Consider the following 19,633-nt stretch of genomic DNA (forward strand, 5'->3'; position numbering starts at 1 on the left):
AATACTATCCATGCCATACAAGCGCCAAGTAATGTCCACCTTCAGCAAAAGAGAATCTAACTTTTATTGATATTCAACAGCATTAACACTGAATCCCCCAATTATCCATATCCTGGTCATCACAGTGTGGAGCTGGAGGAACAGGTTCTGATGAAGGATCCCGACTCGAAAGGCTGACCCTCCAGTTCTACTGATGCTGCCTGTCCTGCTTTGTTCCTCCAGCTCCACACTGTGTTGACTGAGTCCAGCATCTGCAGTTCTTGATATCTATCAATATCCTAGGTTTGGCATTAACCCAAAACTGCATTGGACCAGCTACATTAATACTGTGGCTACAAGAGGAGGTTATAAGGTTGGGAACTCTGTGGCAAGATTACTTCCTGATCCCCAAAATTATCCAGCATCGTCAAGGCATAAGTCAGGAATGAGATGGAATTCTCCCCACTTGCTAGGATTAGTGTACATTCAAGAACACTCAAGAATCTCGACACCAACTATGACAAATCAGACTACTTGCTTAAGAACAAAGAATAAAGAAAGTTACAGCACAGGAACAGGCCCTTCAGCCCTCCAAGTCTGCGCCGACTCAGATCCTCTATCTAAATCTGTCGCTTATTTTCCAAGGATCTGTATTCCTCTGCTTCCTGCCCATTCATGTAGCTGTCCAGATACATCTTAAATGACACTATCGTGCCCGGCCCTACCACCTCCACTGGTAATGCGCTCCTGGCACCCACCATCCTCTGCGTAAAGAATTTTCCAAGTTTAGTACCCCTTCCCTCCTAAACGTTCATGTTAAACATTGCTATCATGATGAAGGGAGTCAATGTGTACTGTTTCCAGGTTACACTGTAAGAATTCACCAAGGCTGCTCATAAGACTTCACGGGTTAAAATTGGTACAATTTGGATCATATTCAACCCAGATTCCAAATCCGTGACCTCTGTGGTCAGAAGGACAAGCATAGCTGATGCATGCAAGCACCATCACTCACCTATAAGTTCCCCCTTGTGCCACATACCATCCTGACTTGGAAGTAGATCACCACTTTTTCTCTGTGGCTTGAGTCAATATGCTGGAACTTCCACCCTAACAGCACTATAGATGCTCCTACACCACGTGGCCTTCCCAACAATTCAAAACAAATGGCTCACCATCATTCCTAAAAAGCACACCACCGGCCAATCTTTCCTCATCCACATTCAGCATTGCATAATTTCTCCGTATGCCTAACTAGTTTTCATTCGAATACATCTTATGCTGCTCCCTTCACCACTCAGTGTGGTGAGTTTCACATTCTCAGCACTTTTGGTGAAAAAAGTTACAATATATTTTAGTACAATTTTAATGCAGTGTGCAATTATTTAATGGAATGAATATATATGTAATGTAATTTATAATGCTAATACAGTGCGCATTTTATTTAATGCAATGTGCAGTACGTTTAGTATAGTTTACAATGTATGAAATGTAGTTCAATGTGTTTGATGCAGTGTACAATGTATTTAACGCAATGTATCTCAATCTCGTGGAGCCAGCTCCAGGTAAAGTCTCTCACATTCTGACTGCAGCAAATCGGACTATTCCAATATCGGAGTCGTATGTGGGCGGGAGGGAGGATATCAAACAACATTTATTCTTATTTGTTTCCGTAACGTTCGAGATACGAAAGCGGTAAACGACGCCTCACTAGAAGAATGACTGATAATGGGTCACATTACTACCTTAGTTATAAAGCAGGTGCTCTGCAAAGAGGGAGAATATTCTCCACGAGATTTGTCTTACCCCCGCCTCCCCACCTTCCGTAGCGCGGTGGGTGGTCGGTTCCGTTGCTGAGCCCGCTCTCAGACTGAAGGAATCGATCGCCGACAGCGGTCAGAGCAGGATCGCTGGTAGCTAGGAGGGCGGGCCTTTGGGGGCTCGGGGGGTGGTGTCCCTGCTCCGTTCGGACCCAGTCCATACAGAGCAACGTATAAAACATATATTATAACCATCTCTCTTGTTTCTGCTTCTCCCCGCCCTTTCCTCCCGCAGGTACAAGGCTCGGTGGAAGGTATGCTGGAGAAGCTGGAGCTAGAGGATGAAGGTGAGATTCCTCCCTCACAGGCAGCCGCCAGCCTGACCCAGGGGCAGCTTGGACACACAGTGTCGGATCTGAATGTTCGCCCTGCTGATCAGAGTTACTTAAAGCTTCTCCCCGCACTCTCGCTCTTTTTTGTTATTTTCCATTTTCCTCATTTTATTCTCCCTTCTCAACCCCTATCTCTTTATAACCCCCTTCCCTCTTCCTCTCCCTTAACACATTCATCCCTCTCCTCATCATCACTCGTTCCTTCCTCTCTTATGACACTCTCTCACCTGGTCACAGTTTGTGATCGCCCCCCATCATCCCCCCCATCCCAGTTTCACTGACCTGTCTCACTCTTAAACCCCCCCCCCCCAGCCCCTGTCATGCTCTTTCCCCTCCGTCCCCTCCCACGTTCTTTCCCCTCCATCCCCTCCCTTTCCCCCCAGCCCCTGTCACGTTCTTTCCCCCCCGTCCCCTCTCTTCCCCCCCCCCGTCCCCTCTCTTTCCCCCCCCCGTCCCCTCTCTTTCCCCCCCCCGTCCCCTCTCTTTCCCCCCCCCGTCCCCTCTCTTTCCCCCCCCCCCCGTCCCCTCTCTTTCCCCCCCCCCCCGTCCCCTCTCTTTCCCCCCCCCCCGTCCCCTCTCTTTCCCCCCCCCCGTCCCCTCTCTTTCCCCCCCCCCGTCCCCTCTCTTTCCCCCCCCCCGTCCCCTCTCTTTCCCCCCCCCCCCGTCCCCTCTCTTTCCCCCCCCCCGTCCCCTCTCTTTCCCCCCCCCCGTCCCCTCTCTTTCCCCCCCCCCGTCCCCTCTCTTTCCCCCCCCCCCCGTCCCCTCTCTTTCCCCCCCCCCCGTCCCCTCTCTTTCCCCCCCCCCCGTCCCCTCTCTTTCCCCCCCCCCCGTCCCCTCTCTTTCCCCCCCCCCGTCCCCTCTCTTTCCCCCCCCCCGTCCCCTCTCTTTCCCCCCCCCCCGTCCCCTCTCTTTCCCCCCCCCCGTCCCCTCTCTTTCCCCCCCCCCGTCCCCTCTCTTTCCCCCCCCCCGTCCCCTCTCTTTCCCCCCCCCCCGTCCCCTCTCTTTCCCCCCCCCCCCGTCCCCTCTCTTCCCCCCCCCCCGTCCCCTCTCTTTCCCCCCCCCCCCCGTCCCCTCTCTTTCCCCCCCCCCCGTCCCCTCTCTTTCCCCCCCCCCCCGTCCCCTCTCTTTCCCCCCCCCCCGTCCCCTCTCTTTCCCCCCCCCCCGTCCCCTCTCTTTCCCCCCCCCCCGTCCCCTCTCTTTCCCCCCCCCCCGTCCCCTCTCTTTCCCCCCCCCCCGTCCCCTCTCTTTCCCCCCCCCCCGTCCCCTCTCTTTCCCCCCCCCGTCCCCTCTCTTTCCCCCCCCCCGTCCCCTCTCTTTCCCCCCCCCGTCCCCTCTCTTTCCCCCCCCCGTCCCCTCTCTTTCCCCCCCCCGTCCCCTCTCTTTCCCCCCCCCGTCCCCTCTCTTTCCCCCCCAGCCCCTGTCACGCTCTTTCCCCTCCATCCCCTCTCTTCCCCTCCCTGTCCCCATCATGCTCTTCCCCCGCCCACCAATACCTCCACAGCCTGTCGCACCATTGTCCCCCACCCTTGTCTCATTCTTGCCCACTATCAGTCGTGTTTTCCCCCACCCCGTTGCATTGCCGTACCCTATCCAATGCTCTCATCTCAACGCGCTCTCTCCAAGTCCCTTTATCTTTCTGTGTTCCATCTCCACAGTGTATTGGGTGGAAAGAGTAGATCTCAAGCTCTAAATATGTTCTTTAAACAATATGCATATGTGAAATTGGGAGATCAATTTTTGGTCAAAGAAGTGTGTTGGCATCCTGGTTGAGTGTTTTACGGCCAGTTTTTGTCTTGATTGTGCTTCGTGTTTCTTCGTTCTGCCCCTCTCCCAATACTCTTAACAATGGTCAGTAACATGTTCCCTGTCCATTTGTGTGTAAACACCATTCGCAGAATCTGTTACTAGGAGTTCATTTTTAATACAGTCTGAAGTATAATTTCCATGATTGCTGAGTCTTCGGGTTAGTTTACGGATCTATGGCATCAGTGCTTGGTGAACATCAAAAGGGCTCAAATTCACTTTTGTTCATCAGTTTGACTTTGTATTACTGTGTTCTCTTGGCCATTGCTGTGTCCTGTTGTTAGCCCTGTTGTGTTTGAGTAAGAACTGTGAATTTTAATTGGAAGGAAAGGGTGTGATTATGTGAAGGCTACCAAGTGATGGGTAAGAAGGTTAATTGTGTAGTTTGCTCGAAGGGGCCTTTTTCATCTTCCTTTGAAGCTGTGAAGTCAAAGCAGATGATTAAGCAATAAGGTGTGGGCTGAAACTGCTGCTTTCATAAGGCTGTATGTTTAAGAGAAAGTAAAATTAAGAAATAACACTATGCGGACTTTGCAGAACGCTAAGGTAATCATTAGCTCTGAGTCAGTCCCCAAAGGTTGGCATTGCAGGCAAACACTTATGAAGAAGTGCTATGTCATTCAAAAGCATGACACCTGTTTTGTATGAAAGTTGGATTAGTGCCAGATTTATTCTCTGTTTTTAAAAAAACTGTTTTTTTGCAAATTGGTCACGTTTGGGTAGAAGTTATAAGGCCTTAACTGGATAGACAAGGTTAACTTAGCATTAAAGATTAGCTTTTGAATAGGGATTCATTTCAGTTCTTCATTAGAAATATCGTTTTGTGTGTGTGAAGTGAGTTCTGACTTAGGATTTAATAACAGGTTAACTTTAAGCAGAATCTGTATAAAGAATTTTAAGATTATATGTTGTCATCCTTGGCATTCACATGTATTTTCTTATGTTAGTGTACAGTTTATTCTATCTTCAACCTCACTTTTGTCACTGTTCCATCTTGATAAACGATAATTGGTATGCCTGTACATTTTGTTCTGGAATTCTGTGGGCACAATGGATTAAAAGTAGTGTCTGGTTTAAAAATGTTTACACTAAAACTGAGTAAATTGTTCACTGACCCAGTATTGATCCAAGCAGAGTAGGGAGAGGAAATACCTGACTGTAGCTGGAGGTCAGTGATTGATTTCAAAACTGCACTGTTCTTGGGAGAGGAGATGGTCGTGAGACACTGTCTGACAATCAGTTATGTTATCCACTCACTGCTTGCTCCCCCCCGCAACCTTTTCTGAATGCTGCATTAAATGTGATCTATACGTCGGCGGTGGAGGGGCAAATATGAAGTGACTTAGTTTATTTGGATCCTGTGCTTGGATTTGGCAGAGGAACTTAGCACAAAGTAGCCACAGCGGATTGAAAGAATTACCCAAATAGATTAGTATGTTGTAGAAATGCACTCGAGTTATTTGCTTGCTGTTCAATCAACACTCGCCTGAATCCAATAATCCAATGAAAGTTAAAGCTTTAAAGGTATGCTTGGGCAGAAATTGATCAAATTTGAAATTTCTCAACAGCATGTTTCAATCACACTGTCTGTGCTTCTGAAAATGTTGGAAGTCATCGTTAAGTATGTAACTGCTGTTTCACCATTTGAATCTCCTGACAATGCTGACTCACGCTAGATTAAGGTATCATAGTGACTTAGATGCTATCTGATGGTTCATCCCAGGTGGCAGAGTCATTATATACTAGTTGGTGCAGTACTTCATTCCTTTTATTGAGGTACGTTTCAGCACTCTGCCTGATTCATAGGCTACCTCAGAGCCAGATATACAGCCAACTACTAAGATTTTATTTGCCTGGGTAATGAGTACTCAGCTACTGTAGGCTTCAGGGAACTATCTTATATTCACTACTTTTGGACACCTTCCACAAGTGGAAAAAAGTCTACAGGAGATTTACGTAATTATCCCCTTTCATTACTTTTTGATGTCGAAGACTTGAAACCCTGTCAAGAGAAGATCTTGCTTTTTATTTAGTGGACTTGTGTTCAAAATCCATCGGCTGTAGAAAAGTAACAGCTTTTATTATTTATAAAAGAAACCCTTCCCTCATTGTTCCCCATATTGAGACCAATTATTATGTCACTTTCCTTTTTTGCCCAGAACAACCAGCATATCCCAGATTAAGAATTACATGGGGGATCTTTCTCATTGTTAACATGAATCAGACCTGACTCATCACTTCATTTACAAAATTAGACATCTTTGACTATGACATTGACAAAAATAGAGTGATATAGAATTACCTTGAGAACAAACCATGCCTCAGTGACTTCACGGTGGTGTTCTTTGCACAAGTGAGGAGTTGCATTAATTCTGGATTCTCATTCTGGCCCTATATCTCCTGTATGTTTGTGTAATCTCTGCTTCGATCATTTGTGAAAATACTTCTCCTGTTGTGTTGATTTCATATCCATGTCTAATTGCTTTGGATCTTTCAGTCTGTTTTTGATATCCGTCCCCACCTAATGTTAAATATCTCAGTTAAGTGACTTCTTAATTACCTTTCTGTTCTAATCAAAGCAAGCCTTTTTCTGTGTTTGAGGTTCCTCCTGTCAGTTGGCATTCTGAAAACCTCAAACTGCCTCTAGTGTTCTAGCACTATATACATTGTGTCTAAACTAGAACAATACACTGTGAATAGAAATGGCCTCAGAACAGAACTAGTGGAATCTCGATTCTCCTCTTCAGTTGGAGGAGCTGACGTTTCATGTTCTAATCATTATCCTCCTTCCTAACCATCTTTAATCCAATTTACTACCTACTCTTTCAATTGGAAATCTGTTAATTTAATTCAGTCTTCTGTGTGATATGTTGTCAGGGTGTTTTAGACAACTCACTGCATTTCCCAAAAATGCACGTCATTTTAAAAGATTATCTGTTCACTGTCACGTTAACAAACCTTTGTGATGTACAGAAGTGATTTTTATCTTTCCTCACTCATTTTTAAAAAAGAAAGTGACAATGTTTTGGAGTGTTTTCTGAAACCACGTACCTCTTTGGCTTAGATAACAAAGTGTGAAGCTGGATGAACACAGCAGGCCAAGCAGCATCTCAGGAGCACAAGTGCTCCTGAGATGGCTGCTTGGCCTGCTATGTTCATCCAGCTTCACACTTTGTTATCTTGGGAACTGCAGATGCTGGAGAATCCATTATCTCTACCTCTTTGGCTTTCACAGCTTGAGTATTTACCACACCACTTCACTGTACCAAGGAGAAATTTGACAGACAAGTTGTGCACAGCATGACCCCACAAACCACAATGATGCAGATGATCAGCTCATCTGTTCCATTTTGATTTGAGAGAGAAATGTTCAAAAATGTTTGCGTTCCTGCAGAGTCCATCACAATTCCAGGATAACTCCAAGCCAATGGTGTAGCCACTGCTGTAATGTAAAACCTAGTTGTCCTCTGTAGAGCAATATAACAGTCATGAAAGAACCCATTTTTGTGGTTCATGGATAGTTTATTTCGTTGAGGGCTGTGACATTGCAAAGAACCTCCCTGCATCTGTTTGTAGAGGTGCTGTGGGATCTTCTGTATTCGCTGAGAAGGCAGGAGCAGCCTTGGTTGAATGTCTTAGCTGAAAGCAGTACCAAAATGAAAAGTAAATGTTCTCCTGACATCTTATTGCCAGTATTCCGCTTTGTCATCTGTCATTTCTGCTTTGTGGTTGGAGAAATCAGGAGGTTACTATGTCTAATACTGCTTTGTGCACACAAGGGAGAGCAGCTGTTGGTCTCTGACCTTGGCTGATTTAGGAGGAAAACCTGAGCGGCCTCTGATTCTATACTGTGAACCGTGCTGGGATGGATCGTCCTCCGCAACAAAGGTTTGGAGGGATATGAGCTAGGAGAAGACAACTACTTTAGTTTGGGATTATGTTTGGCATGGGCTGGTTGGATCAAAGGGTCTATTTCTGTGCTGTATGACTCTTGCCTCGCTCTGTCCTTGAGTCGAGCAGTCTCTTGGCACTCATTGGCAGGGTTACAATGAGATGTTGGTACCTGTTGGATTATAGGCATACATTCTGTCTTGTAGCTCGCTGCTGCAGTATCTTCACGTATCTCTGCAGTGCGTGGGGGAAGCATTTGTTTTGAACCAATTGCATTTTGCAACAAGGGTAGTCTAGGTTATTGGCAATTGGGCTGATGGTTATTTTTGTTCATAATACAGCCTGTCGTGCTGTTCAGATGCTCAAGGAATGTCCTTTCCATGCTGTAACCTTTCTTTCTCCTGTTTCTTTGACAGCTGAAGAATCTGACAGTGATATTTATATGAGGTTTATGAAATCCCACAAGTGCTATGACATCGTCCCCACCAGCTCAAAGCTTGTTGTATTTGACACGTCATTGCAAGTAAGATTTTGTGTTTATTTAAGTCATTTGCTTCATTTTGAGTGTCTGGGCAACTATTAATCATGCTCATTATGTTAGTTTTGTTGATTTATGTTTTGAGGTGTTTCCTTGTGTGACCTGGAGCCAGTACACAAGAGGCTTTGTTGTTTATATCTGCAATTTGTTGGATAGTGGTTTCCCAGTTGGTGATTAGGCAAGCTACAAAGGAGAGAATGGGTGCTTATCAGCAACAACTGGCATTTATATAGCACTTTAAAAACAATGAAACATCTCAAAAAAACTCACAGTTGTGCTGTCAGGAAAAAAATTGACACTGGAACACATTAGGACAGGTCATTAAAAGCTTGTCAAAAGAGTTAGCACTTAAGGAGCATCTTAAAGGAGTAAAGAGAGGTGAAATAGTTTAGGGAGGCAAATCCAGAGCTTTTCAATATGAGAAATATGGGCATCAGTGGTGGAGTGGTGAAAATCAGATGTACATGATGAATGCATGGCTGAAGAATTGGTGCAGGGGACAGGGATTCAGATTCCTAGATCACTGGGATCTTTTTTGAGGCAGAGGTGACCTGTTCAAGAAGGACGTGTTGCACCTGAACTGGAGGGGGACAGTATGCTGGCAGGCAGATTTGCCTGTGCTGCAAGCAAGAGTTTAAACTAGATTGGAGGGTTTGCGATTGGGATCCTCAACAGCAGGGAGGCACGTGAGAGGCTGGAAGGAGATACAGTAATCAGAAATAGCAGCTTGGAGAGACAGGTCAGGCTGGAACAGGACTTGGAGTGAGAAGTGCCTGTTGGATTAAATTGCATTTATTTCAGTGCAAGAGGCCTGACCGGTAAAGCCGTTGACCTGAGTGTGGATAGATACATGATGCTGGGACAGAAACATAGCTAAGGGAGGGACAGGACTGGCAGCTTAATGTGCTCGGGTACAAGTGTTTTAGGCGGGACAGAGGTGGAGGAAAGAGGGGAGGGGGAGTTACATGTTTGAAGGGGAGTATCTCAGCAGCAGTCAGAGATGAAATAACTGAGGGATCATCTAGTGAGACTTGGTGAATGGAGCTAAGAAATAATGAGGGGATGGTGACATTATTGGGATTGTACTATAGGATCACCCAAGTAGTCAGCAGGAATTAGAGGAACAAATATGCAGGGAAATTGGGAGACTTGCAGGACCAATAGGGTTATCATACTGGGGGATTTTAATTTTCCTAACAGACTGGGACTGCCATAGTGTTAAGGGCTTAGATGGGGTGGAATTTGTTAAATGTGTTCAGGAGAGTTTCCGCAAGCAATATATAGAGGGCCCTACTTGGAAAGGGGCAAAACCCAACCTAGTCAAGGGAAATAGGGCAGAACAGGTGACTGAGGGGACAGTGGGGGAGCACTTGCATACCAGCTCTCTTAATTTTAAAATATTTATGGAGAAGTTCTAAACTGGGGCAAGGTGAATTTTGATGTATTAAGACAGGAGCTTACAGAGGATGATTGGAGTAGTTTGGGACCTCTGGCAAGTGGGAGACCTTTAAAAGTTTGATAGCTAGGGTTCAAGGTCTGTATGTTTCTGTGAGGGTGAAGGGTGAGGTTGGCAGGAGTAGGGAACCATAGCTGATGAGATATTGAGGCTTTGACCACCAAAAGGGAGGTGGTGTGGCTCAGGTACAGGCAGCTGGGATCAGGGGAATCCCTGGAGGTATATGGGGGACAGTGGAGTTACTAAATAAGGAAATCAGGAGGGCAAAAAGGGGGCCTGAGATATCTTTGGCTGAGAAGATTAGGGTGACATTCTTTAGGTGTATGAAAGGAAGAAGAATATAGGGAGAATAGGACCCCTCAAGGATCAGAGTGCACATATACGTGTGGAACTGCCAGAGATGGGTAAGGTCTTCAACGAATAGTTATACTGTGTGTTTACCATGGCGAAAGATAAGAAGGCTTGGGTACTTGGGGAAGTTCGTGGCGTTATCTTGGGGACAGCCCATATCACAGAAGAGGTGGTGTTGGAAGTATTAGAATGTATGAAGGTGGATAAATCTCCTGGTCCTGACCGGATATATCCGAGAACCCTGCAAGAGGCTAGAGAAGAAATTGCGGGGGCCTTGGCTGATATATTTGCATCATCGTTAGGCACTGGAAGACTGGAGGGTAGAAAATGTTGTGGTATTAGATTAGATTCCCTACAGTGTGGAGACAGGCCCTTCGGCCCAACAAGTCCACACCGCCCGTTGAAGCGTCCCACCCAGACCCATCCTCCTATAACCCACACACCCCTGAACACTACGGGCAATGTAGCATGGCCAATCCACCTAACCCCCACATCTTTGGACTGTGGGAGGAAACCGGAGCACCTGGAGGAAACCCACGCAGACATGGGGAGAATGTGCAAACTCCACACAGACAGTCGCCCGAGGCAGGAATCGAACCTGGGTCCCTGGCGCTGTGATGCTGCAGTGCTAACCACTGAGCCACCGTGCTGCCCTGGTCTTATTCAAGAAGGGCTGCAGAGAAGAACCTCGGCTTTATAAACCAGTAAGCTACTTGAGAAGACTCTGACGGATAAGATATACATGCATTTGGAAAGACAGGGCTTGCTTAGGAATAATCAGCATTGCTTCGTGTGTGGGAGGTTATGCTGCAGATATTTGTTAGTGTTCTTTGATGAAGTGACCCATGAGGGCAGGGCAGTAGTATGGATTTCAGTAAGGCCTTTGATCAGGTTCCACATGGTAGGCTGCTCTGAAAGGTTAAATCACATGGAATCCAGGGAGAGCTGGCAAATTTGATACACAATTGACGTGATGGTGCAAAACAGAGTAATAGTGGAAGGATGCTGGTCAGACTGGAGGCCTGTGACTAGTGGTGTGCCTCGGGTTGGTGCTGGATCCATTGCTGTTTGTTATCTGTATCAATAGTTTAGATGGTAATGTTCAAGACATAATTAGTAAGTTTGCAGATGACACTAAAATAGGTGGTATCGTGGACAGTGAGGAAGGTCTTCAGAAATTGCAGCAGGATCTGGCACCTGGGGACGCAGGCCAAGAAATGGCAAATGGAGTTTAATGTAGATAAGTGTGAGGTGTTGCATTTTGGAAAGTCAAGTCAAGGTAGGAGTTTCATGGTGAATGGTAGGGCCTTTAGGAGTGTAGTGGAACAGGGGGACCCTGGAGTTCAGGTGCATGGTTCAGTGAAAGTGGAGACTCAGGTAGACAGGGCAATGGCGGTAGCTTTTGTCACACTGGTCTTCATCAGTCAGTGCATTGAGTACAGAAGTTGGGAAGTTATGTTGCAGTTGTACAGGACATTGGTGAGGCTGCACTTGGGGTATTGTGTTCAGTTTTGGTCACCTTGCTATAGGAAGGATGTTATTAAATTGGAAAGATTGCAGAAGCAATTTACAAAAGTGTTGCCAGGACTGAGTTATAGGGAGAGGTCGGACAAGCTAGGACTTTTTTTCTTTCTTTAAAACATAGGAGACTGAAGGAGGATCTTGTGGAAGTATATAAGATTGTGAGAGGGGTTAAAATTGTGATCAGCGATAATGGGAACTGCAGATGCTGGAGAATCCAAGATAACAAAGTGTGAAGCTGGATGAACACAGCAGGCCAAGCAGCATCTCAGGAGCACAAAAGCTGACGTTTCAGGCCTAGACCCTTCTTCAGAGAGGGAGATGGGGGTAGGGTTTTGAAATAGGGAGAGAGGGGGAAGCGGAATGAAAATGGATAGAGGAGAAGATAGGTGGAGAGGAGAGTCGCAAAACCACCCCATCTCGTCCCCTCCTCCCACTGCATCCCAAAACCAGCCAACTCGTCCCCGCCTCCCTAACCTGTTCTTCCTCTTACCTATCCCCTCCTCCCACCTCAAGCTGCACCTCCATTTCCCACCTACTAACCGCACCCCGCCTCCTTGACCGGACTGACCTATCCCCTCCCCACCTCCCCACCTATACTCTCCTCTCCACCTATCTTCTCCTCTATCCATCTTCGGTCCCCCTCCCCCTCTCTCACTATTTATTTCAGAACCTCTCCCCATCCCCCTCTCTGATGGGTCTAGGCCCGAAAGGTCAGCTTTTGTGCTCCTGAGACGCTACTTGGCCTGCTGTGTTCACCCAGCTTCACACTTTGTTATCTTGGATTGTGAGAGGCATGGATAGGGTGAATGCACTCAGTCTTTTTCCCAGGGTTGAGGAATCAAGGACCAGAGGGCATCAGTTTAAGGTAAGAGGAGAAAGAATACTTGGGAACCCGGGGGGCAACTACACAGGGTGGTACGCATATGGAATGAGGTACCAGTGGAAGTGGTTGGGGTGGATAACAATATTTGAAAGGCATTTGGACAAAAACATGAATAGGAAACGTTGAGAAGGATATGGGTCAGGTGCAGCGAAATGGGCTTAGCGTAGATGGACATTCTGGTAGGCATGGATGTGTTTGGGCTGAAGGGCTGGTCTTAGAGCTGTAGTACTCTATGACTAAGAGGCCAGAACTCAAGCAGTGGTAAGATCAGAGTTAGCAGAAACTTGGGACTCTGCTAACGCCAGACAGAGGGAGAATGAAGAGAAACTTTGTTTTATAAAAGCAAAGGCTTAAAATGGTGGTAAACTAACATGTGACTATGACCAAGTTACCATCTTTTAAATAAGATCACAAGGTAGAAGAGGCTCTACCTTGAGGAAACCAAGCCGAGGCTTGGGGACTACTTTGCAGAATGCCCATGCTCGGTTCGCAATAAATAACTGCACCTCCCAGTCGCAAACCATTTTAACTTCCCCTCCCATTCCTTAGATGGCATGTCCATCCTGGGCCTCCTGCAGTGCCATAATGATGTAGTTTGCAGGTACAGCAACTCGTATTCCGCTTGGGAACCCTGCAGCCCATTGGTCTCAATGTGGACTTCACAAGTTTTAACATCTCCCCTTCCCCCCACTGCATCCCAAGACCAGCCCAGCCCAGCTCATCCCATCCTCCTTGCCTGTCCATCTTTTCTCCCACCTACCCACCCCTCCCTCCTCACTGACGAACCTCCACCCTAACTCTTACCTACACTCACCTTTTACTGGCTTCATCCCCGCCACCTTGACCTGTCCATCTTCTCTCCACCTATCAGCTCCTCTATCCATCTTCTACCATTGCTTCTTCCCCTCTCTATTTATTTCAGAGCTCCCCCCCCCCCCATTTCTGAAGAAGGGCTCAGATCCGAAACGTCAGCTTTCGTGCTCCTCTGATCCTGCCTGGCCTGCTGTGTTCATCCAGCTCTACATCTTGTTATCTCAGACTTCAGCATCACCAGTTCCTACTATCTCACTGTTTTATGTGCAGTTTTCAAAGCTGTGGGTTGGTGAGATTTTTCCTTCAAGCTTACGTTGGCAGCTTCTGGTCTATTGTGTCCTTTACAAGGAAATAGTTTAGAAAATTGCTGATAAAGTGTACTAGAACATAGTATATTTCAGCAAGACTGTGCTCTGTCCATTAGAAAGAGTTTTGGTCGTTGACATTCACTAATGTCCCTGTTGTACTAGATGTTTCTCTGAAATCTGAATGGTGCAAAAACTTAGATTTACATCGGAAGATCAGAATAAGAGGAAGCCAAATCTGCATCACCATTCAGTTAGATGATCTGTATCTCTGTCCCATAATCTTTAAATACACTTGTCTAACAAAAAAACCTCATTTAAAAAATTCTCTGAATAGTACAGCATTCATTTTAATAGTCTTTAAATTCATTAAAAGGACAGAAGTATCTCAGGCTTGGCTGCATTCTAGCCCATCCCTAATTCCCCTGAGTGTGGTTAAGAGTCAACCACAGTGAGTCTGGAGTGACCTTCTGACTCCTAGTGTGATATGTTACCAAGTAAGCTAAGTCAATAATGAGGCGTTAATATTTTCTAAAAAGTTACTAATTTGCTAATCAGTTATTGAAGACTACAAAGTATCATAGAATTTTGAAACAAGTGTGGCAGAGGAACCAAATACAGTAGTGTCAGGGACTGAAAATACATTTCCCTGGAAAATAGATACCATTTATTCATGCATTAAGGGAAGGAGCAAAGAAATCAGTGGGACACTGACTTTCCTTACAACAGAATCAAAGGACACTGGTGGGATCAGTAAGATCGAGAACTGAAACAGTAACTATACAGGTGACAAACTGGCCACGAGTAACTGTAACATCCAAGATGAAATAATGGAAACTATTTCAGAGGATTGCTGGGGAATGCAACTGGATAACAATACTGACAAACCACCTTCTGAAATCTGTACGAATGAAGGAGATAGTTACTTTCCCATCATTAACTGATTTGAAAAGCGAGTAAAGATTTTGAAAAATAAAACAGAAAATGCTGGAGAAACTCAGTGGGTCTGGCAGCACCTGTGAAGAGAAAGTCCAACATTCAGAACTCCTTCAGAAGATGTTAAATTTTATTTTGCATTCTCCTCTAGATATTGGAAAGGCTATAAGAGGGGAGCAGCTGTTACGAAGTGGATGACTTGGATGGTGAATAGGAGAATTTTATGTTTTGCAGTCAAAAAAAAGGAATGGGACCCTCAATGAGTTGCATTGAATATTGTAAATAAAGTAACATAAAAATTCAGTTGAATTCATCATGCTGTTCACTTCCTTCCTTTCCTTAATCTTTGTCTGTACCTTATCACTTCCCGTCCCCTACTTGGAATACATTTAAGGCTGTGATTGATCTTTTGACATCTCAGGAAGGTGGGTGTTGAAACTCAAGATTAATTATGGTCTCTTGAATGGTAGGACAGACTCCATAATCTGTAAGATCTATTCCTATTCCTACATCTACTATCTGAGTCTACCCATATCCAGAGCTACCCCTTGAATATACCATCTCATTTGGCCTCGCTACTTCCATCCTATTAGTCACAGATAAAGCTATCTCTGATCACTTTCATGTCTCAGTCTCCTCCCAAATTCCCCTTGCCTTTCCCATCTCTGCTTCTTTGTATCTATTTCTGGAAGCTGCATTCTGCCAATTCATTTAGAACCTCCTTTTCAAAACCACAACTAACTTTTGGCCTCCATTTACCATGACATTTTCTACAGTTTAGATCTTCTCAATCAACCCACACCTTCATATTTACCTTAGACCTCATTACACACACGTCTCTGTCCTTGTAAGGCCAAAGAATGCATCTTGTATTTAAATTGTTCTTGGAAGTTGATTTTCTTTTTCAACAACACTTTTCTCTTGTGTGATCTTCGGATACATGCAGGCTACTGGATTAATTTTGGTGGGCTAGACAGAAAGGAGTCAGTTCAGCCGGGTTGGCTGCTTGATTTGCTTCTGTCAAGATTTTAACAGGCTGTTTGATTCTTCAGGTGAAAAAGGCCTTCTTTGCTTTGGTGGCAAATGGTGTTCGAGCAGCCCCGCTTTGGGAAAGTAAGAAACAGAGTTTTGTAGGTAAGTTGATACATCTGTTGAATTGCAGTTCAGTACAAGTTGTTGAAGACTTGCAGTAAGGCAATGCAATATAAATTAAATCCAGGGATGCCTCTGTACCTTGTAGGCTATTGAGGCATGCAGGTGATTAATTTTACTGAAAGGGTGTTAAGAGTCTGTAATAGATGATAAGCATAGCTAGAAGGACAAGAAATGCCAAATACTTTCGAGAAAGCAATGGCCAGATTCTTGCAACCAAATAAGACTGAGGGTTACGGAGTGTTAAAGTAATTTGAAGCATGTTGTGAGAAGTGCAGTTTGTGTGGGAGCAACAGGTGATTTTGGGCCTACAGTTTCCAAAGCACTCCTGCTCGGATTTTCTTGTACCTTGTCTATGAAATACTGATTGATAGAGGTTGTTTGCTTTTGTTAGGCAACAACTCCCATTATTGTCGTATCATGTGATGGCAAATGAGATGCTTTCTCTTCGTGTAGCAATTCCCACTTTCTAATTACACACCTCTGGTGCAGGCAGGCCCCCTGGCTCAGAGATAATCTAAATGATTACAAACGCATCAAGGGAACACTGGACAGCTGTGTTTGATGGATCAAGGATCTTCTGTCTCAAACGTCTGCTATTTAACACCCAACAATAGCTTCTTTCATTAATTCACTATACAGATGCTGTACAGTTTGCTTCAGAATACCGATTTTTGAGCAGGTTAGATTTTGCTATTTTCAGTATTATAGTGATTGTAGTATCCATATTGCAACAGTGTTCTGTTTTGTCTTCCACATCAGTGTGAATTTTGATGAATTGCTTGATTTGGGAGATTTTCCAGCCTGGGATTTTTGACACGACATCATGATATCATGTTGTCTGTAATTCCTCTTTAAAATCATGTGGGTGATGGAGTTATGTTGCAGAACAGTCATGATATGATGAAATCGTAGAATAGGCTGGAAGGACTGAATGGACTATCCTGCTCCTATGAATTCCCTCACATTCTCATTTAGCTCCATCCTTCTGTTTATTTGATTGCATTTGATGAGCTAGTTGAGAGGACTTAATGAGCCTAGTGTTAGGCGTACTGCCCAAGTTAATGCTTTTACCTTATTGGTTCAGCTTCAGTTGCCTAGTCCAACTTGCCAATTCCACCAACCTTCGGTAGTCATCTCTCACTGTTTTGAATGTTTTTAAATATCAAAAGAATTGCAAATAAAAGTTGTTGGTTTGTGCAATTTTTTTGTTTTTTTAGAAAAAAACCGAAAAATGCAAGGAGAGTTTGAACAAGCAATGAGGTCTTTTATGAAGAAGCCTCTGTTCTACTTTTAATTTGAATATGTGGAGCAATTTGAGAAACATTAAAATGTCTAATATAGAACACACTCTTCAAACATTGGTATTCTGGAAATTATCTATCACTTCTGGATAACAGTATCTTGACTTGAATGTTAAAACTGAACAATGTTTGTTGGCAGAGATTACAAGGTGTGGAGTTGGATGAACGCAGTAGGCCAAGCGGCATCTTAGGATCAGGATAGCTGACGTATCGGGCCAAGACCCTTTATCAGAAATGTACCGAAATGTCAGCTTTCCTGCTCTTAAGATGCTGCTTGGCCTGCTGTGTGCATCCAGCTCCACATCTTGTTATCTCGGATTCTCCAGCATCTGCAGTTCCCATTAGGTCTGATACAATGTTTGTTGGCACTTGTACTGACAGGAACTAACTGGCTTTGATGGTTTTCCATCCTCTATGGAATTAAGCTTTGGATGTTTCATACCATAATTGGAAAGTAACTGATAAAACTTAAATTATTCTACTCTTATCAGATTATTAGCGATCTCTAAGATACAAGCTGCAAAATGGTTCTATTCAGCTTACTATACACCTGCATTGAGCTGAATCTTGGTAGCATGTGGATGTCATCTGCTGGCTGTCCTACATGATTAACCCACACGTGATGGTCCACACAGTGTTTGACTGTGGAATAAGAGCACGTAGTTTGAGGTGACAGCAGTTGCTGGATTTTGAGGGGTTGGGATTGGGGTGCCAGGGTTCACAGGATGTTGCTCAGCAGCCTGACTGTCAGTGACTTTCAGCATTGGTTGTACACAAGGAACCCTTACCTTCCCACGCTGATATTATACCGTAAGATGCAGCCACCACCTCGTACACTGAGAGAGGAATAGTTCTGGTTTGCTCACTGAGCTGGAAGGTTAGTTTTCAGACGTTTCATCACCATTCTGGGTAACATCAGTGAAGCCCTGGTGTTATGTCCCGCTTTCTATTTACCTGTTTAGGTTTCCTTGGGTTGGTGATGTCATTTCCTGTTCTTTTTCTCAGCGGATGGTAGATGGGCTCCAAATCAATGTGTTTGTTGATGGAGTTCCGGTTGGAGTGCCATGCTTCTAGGAATTCTCGTGCGTGTCTCTGTTTGGCTTGTCCTAGGATGTGTTGTCCCAATCAAAGTGGTGTCCTTCCTCATCTGTATGTAAGGATACTAGTGATAGTGGATCATGTCTTTTTGTGGCTAGTTGATGTTCATGTATCCTGGTGGCTAGCTTTCTGCCTGTTTGTCTAATGCAGTGTTTGTCACAGTTCTTGCAAGGTATTTTGTAAATGACGTTCGTTTTATTTGTTGTCTGTATAGGGGCTTTTAAGTTCATTAGCTGCTGTTTTAATGTGTTGGTGGGTTTGTGGGCTACCCTGATGCCAAGAGGTCTGAGTAGTCTGGCAGTCATTTCCGAAATGTCTTTGATGTAGGGGAGAGTGGTTATGGTTTCTGAGCCCGTTTTGTCTGTTTGTTTGGGTTTGTTGCTGAAAGATCAGGTGGACTGTGTTCATTGGGTACCTGTTCTTTTTGAATACGCTGTAAAGCTGATTTTCTTCTGCTCTGCGTAGTTCCTCTGTGCTGCAGTGTGTGGTGGCTCCTTGAAATAATCTTCTAATCCAGCTTTGTTTGTGGGTGTTGGGATGGTTGCTCCTGTAGTTCAGTATTTTGGTCCGTATGTGTTTTCCTGTACAGGCAACAGACAACAAGCAAAACGAACATCATTTACAAAATACCTTGCAAGAACTGTGACAAACTCTGCATTGGACAAACAGTCAGAAAGCTAGCCACCAGGATACACGAACATCAACTAGCCACAAAACGACAAGAGATGCTGCTTGGCCTGCTGTGTTCATCCAGCTTCACGCTTTGACATCTTGGATTTTCCAGCATCTGCAGTTCCCATTATCACTCACACATCCACTATCACTAGTATCCTTACATACAGATGAGGAAGGACACCACTTTGATTGGGACAACACATCCATCCTAGGACAAGCCAAACAGAGACACGCACGAGAATTCCTAGAAGCATGGCATTCCAACCGGAACTCCATCAACAAACACATTGATTTGGAGCCCATCTACCACCCGCTGAGAAAAAGAACAGGAAATGACATCACCAACCCAAGGAAACCTAAACAGATAAATAGAAAGCGGAACATAACAGCAGGGCTTCACCGGAGGCTCACTGCTGATGTTACCTAGAATGGTGACGAAACGTCTGAAAACTAAGCTTCCAGCTCAGCGAGCAAACTCACATCCAGAACCTCAACCTGAGCTACAAATCTTCTCAAACCTCACTAGAGGAATGGTACTCAGTACAAACTGAGTTGAGGGGTGGACCTCTCTGGGGAAAGCTGCAGCAGCCAAACTCTTCACACCATGGCTGTTTCTGCTGCAGAGGGGTAAAGAGTACGCCAGGGCAGTAGGTATAGTGGACACGAGGGGAATAGACAAGCATTCCTGTGGCCACAAATGAAACTGCTAGGGGATGGTATGTTACCTCCCTGGTCCTAGGGTCATGGATGTTTCAGAGCAGGTACCAGACGTT

The 19,633-nt window shown here is 45.0% G+C and overlaps 1 protein-coding gene across 9 annotated transcripts in view; it reads left to right on the forward strand.

Moving 5' to 3' along the window:
* Window positions 1–19,633, forward strand: part of prkag2a (protein kinase, AMP-activated, gamma 2 non-catalytic subunit a) — a 447,918-nt gene that overhangs the window by 370,508 nt on the left and 57,777 nt on the right. For 8 of the 9 annotated variants that reach the window (XR_007249582.2, XM_048551429.2, XM_048551437.2 and 5 more), the window contains 3 exons: window positions 2,035–2,086; window positions 8,242–8,348; window positions 15,684–15,765. Coding sequence is in view for 8 of the 9 variants with exons in the window: in XM_048551429.2 (XP_048407386.1) it covers window positions 2,035–2,086; window positions 8,242–8,348; window positions 15,684–15,765 (241 nt within the window). In the remaining variant the exon portion in view is untranslated. Of the gene's footprint in view, window positions 1–1,835; window positions 1,893–2,034; window positions 2,087–8,241; window positions 8,349–15,683; window positions 15,766–19,633 lie in introns of those variants that run through there. The other variant, XM_048551470.2, reaches the window with a different exon arrangement.

Source organism: Stegostoma tigrinum, chromosome 2, assembly GCF_030684315.1.
Source record: "Stegostoma tigrinum isolate sSteTig4 chromosome 2, sSteTig4.hap1, whole genome shotgun sequence".
Classification (NCBI taxonomy): domain Eukaryota; kingdom Metazoa; phylum Chordata; class Chondrichthyes; order Orectolobiformes; family Stegostomatidae; genus Stegostoma; species Stegostoma tigrinum.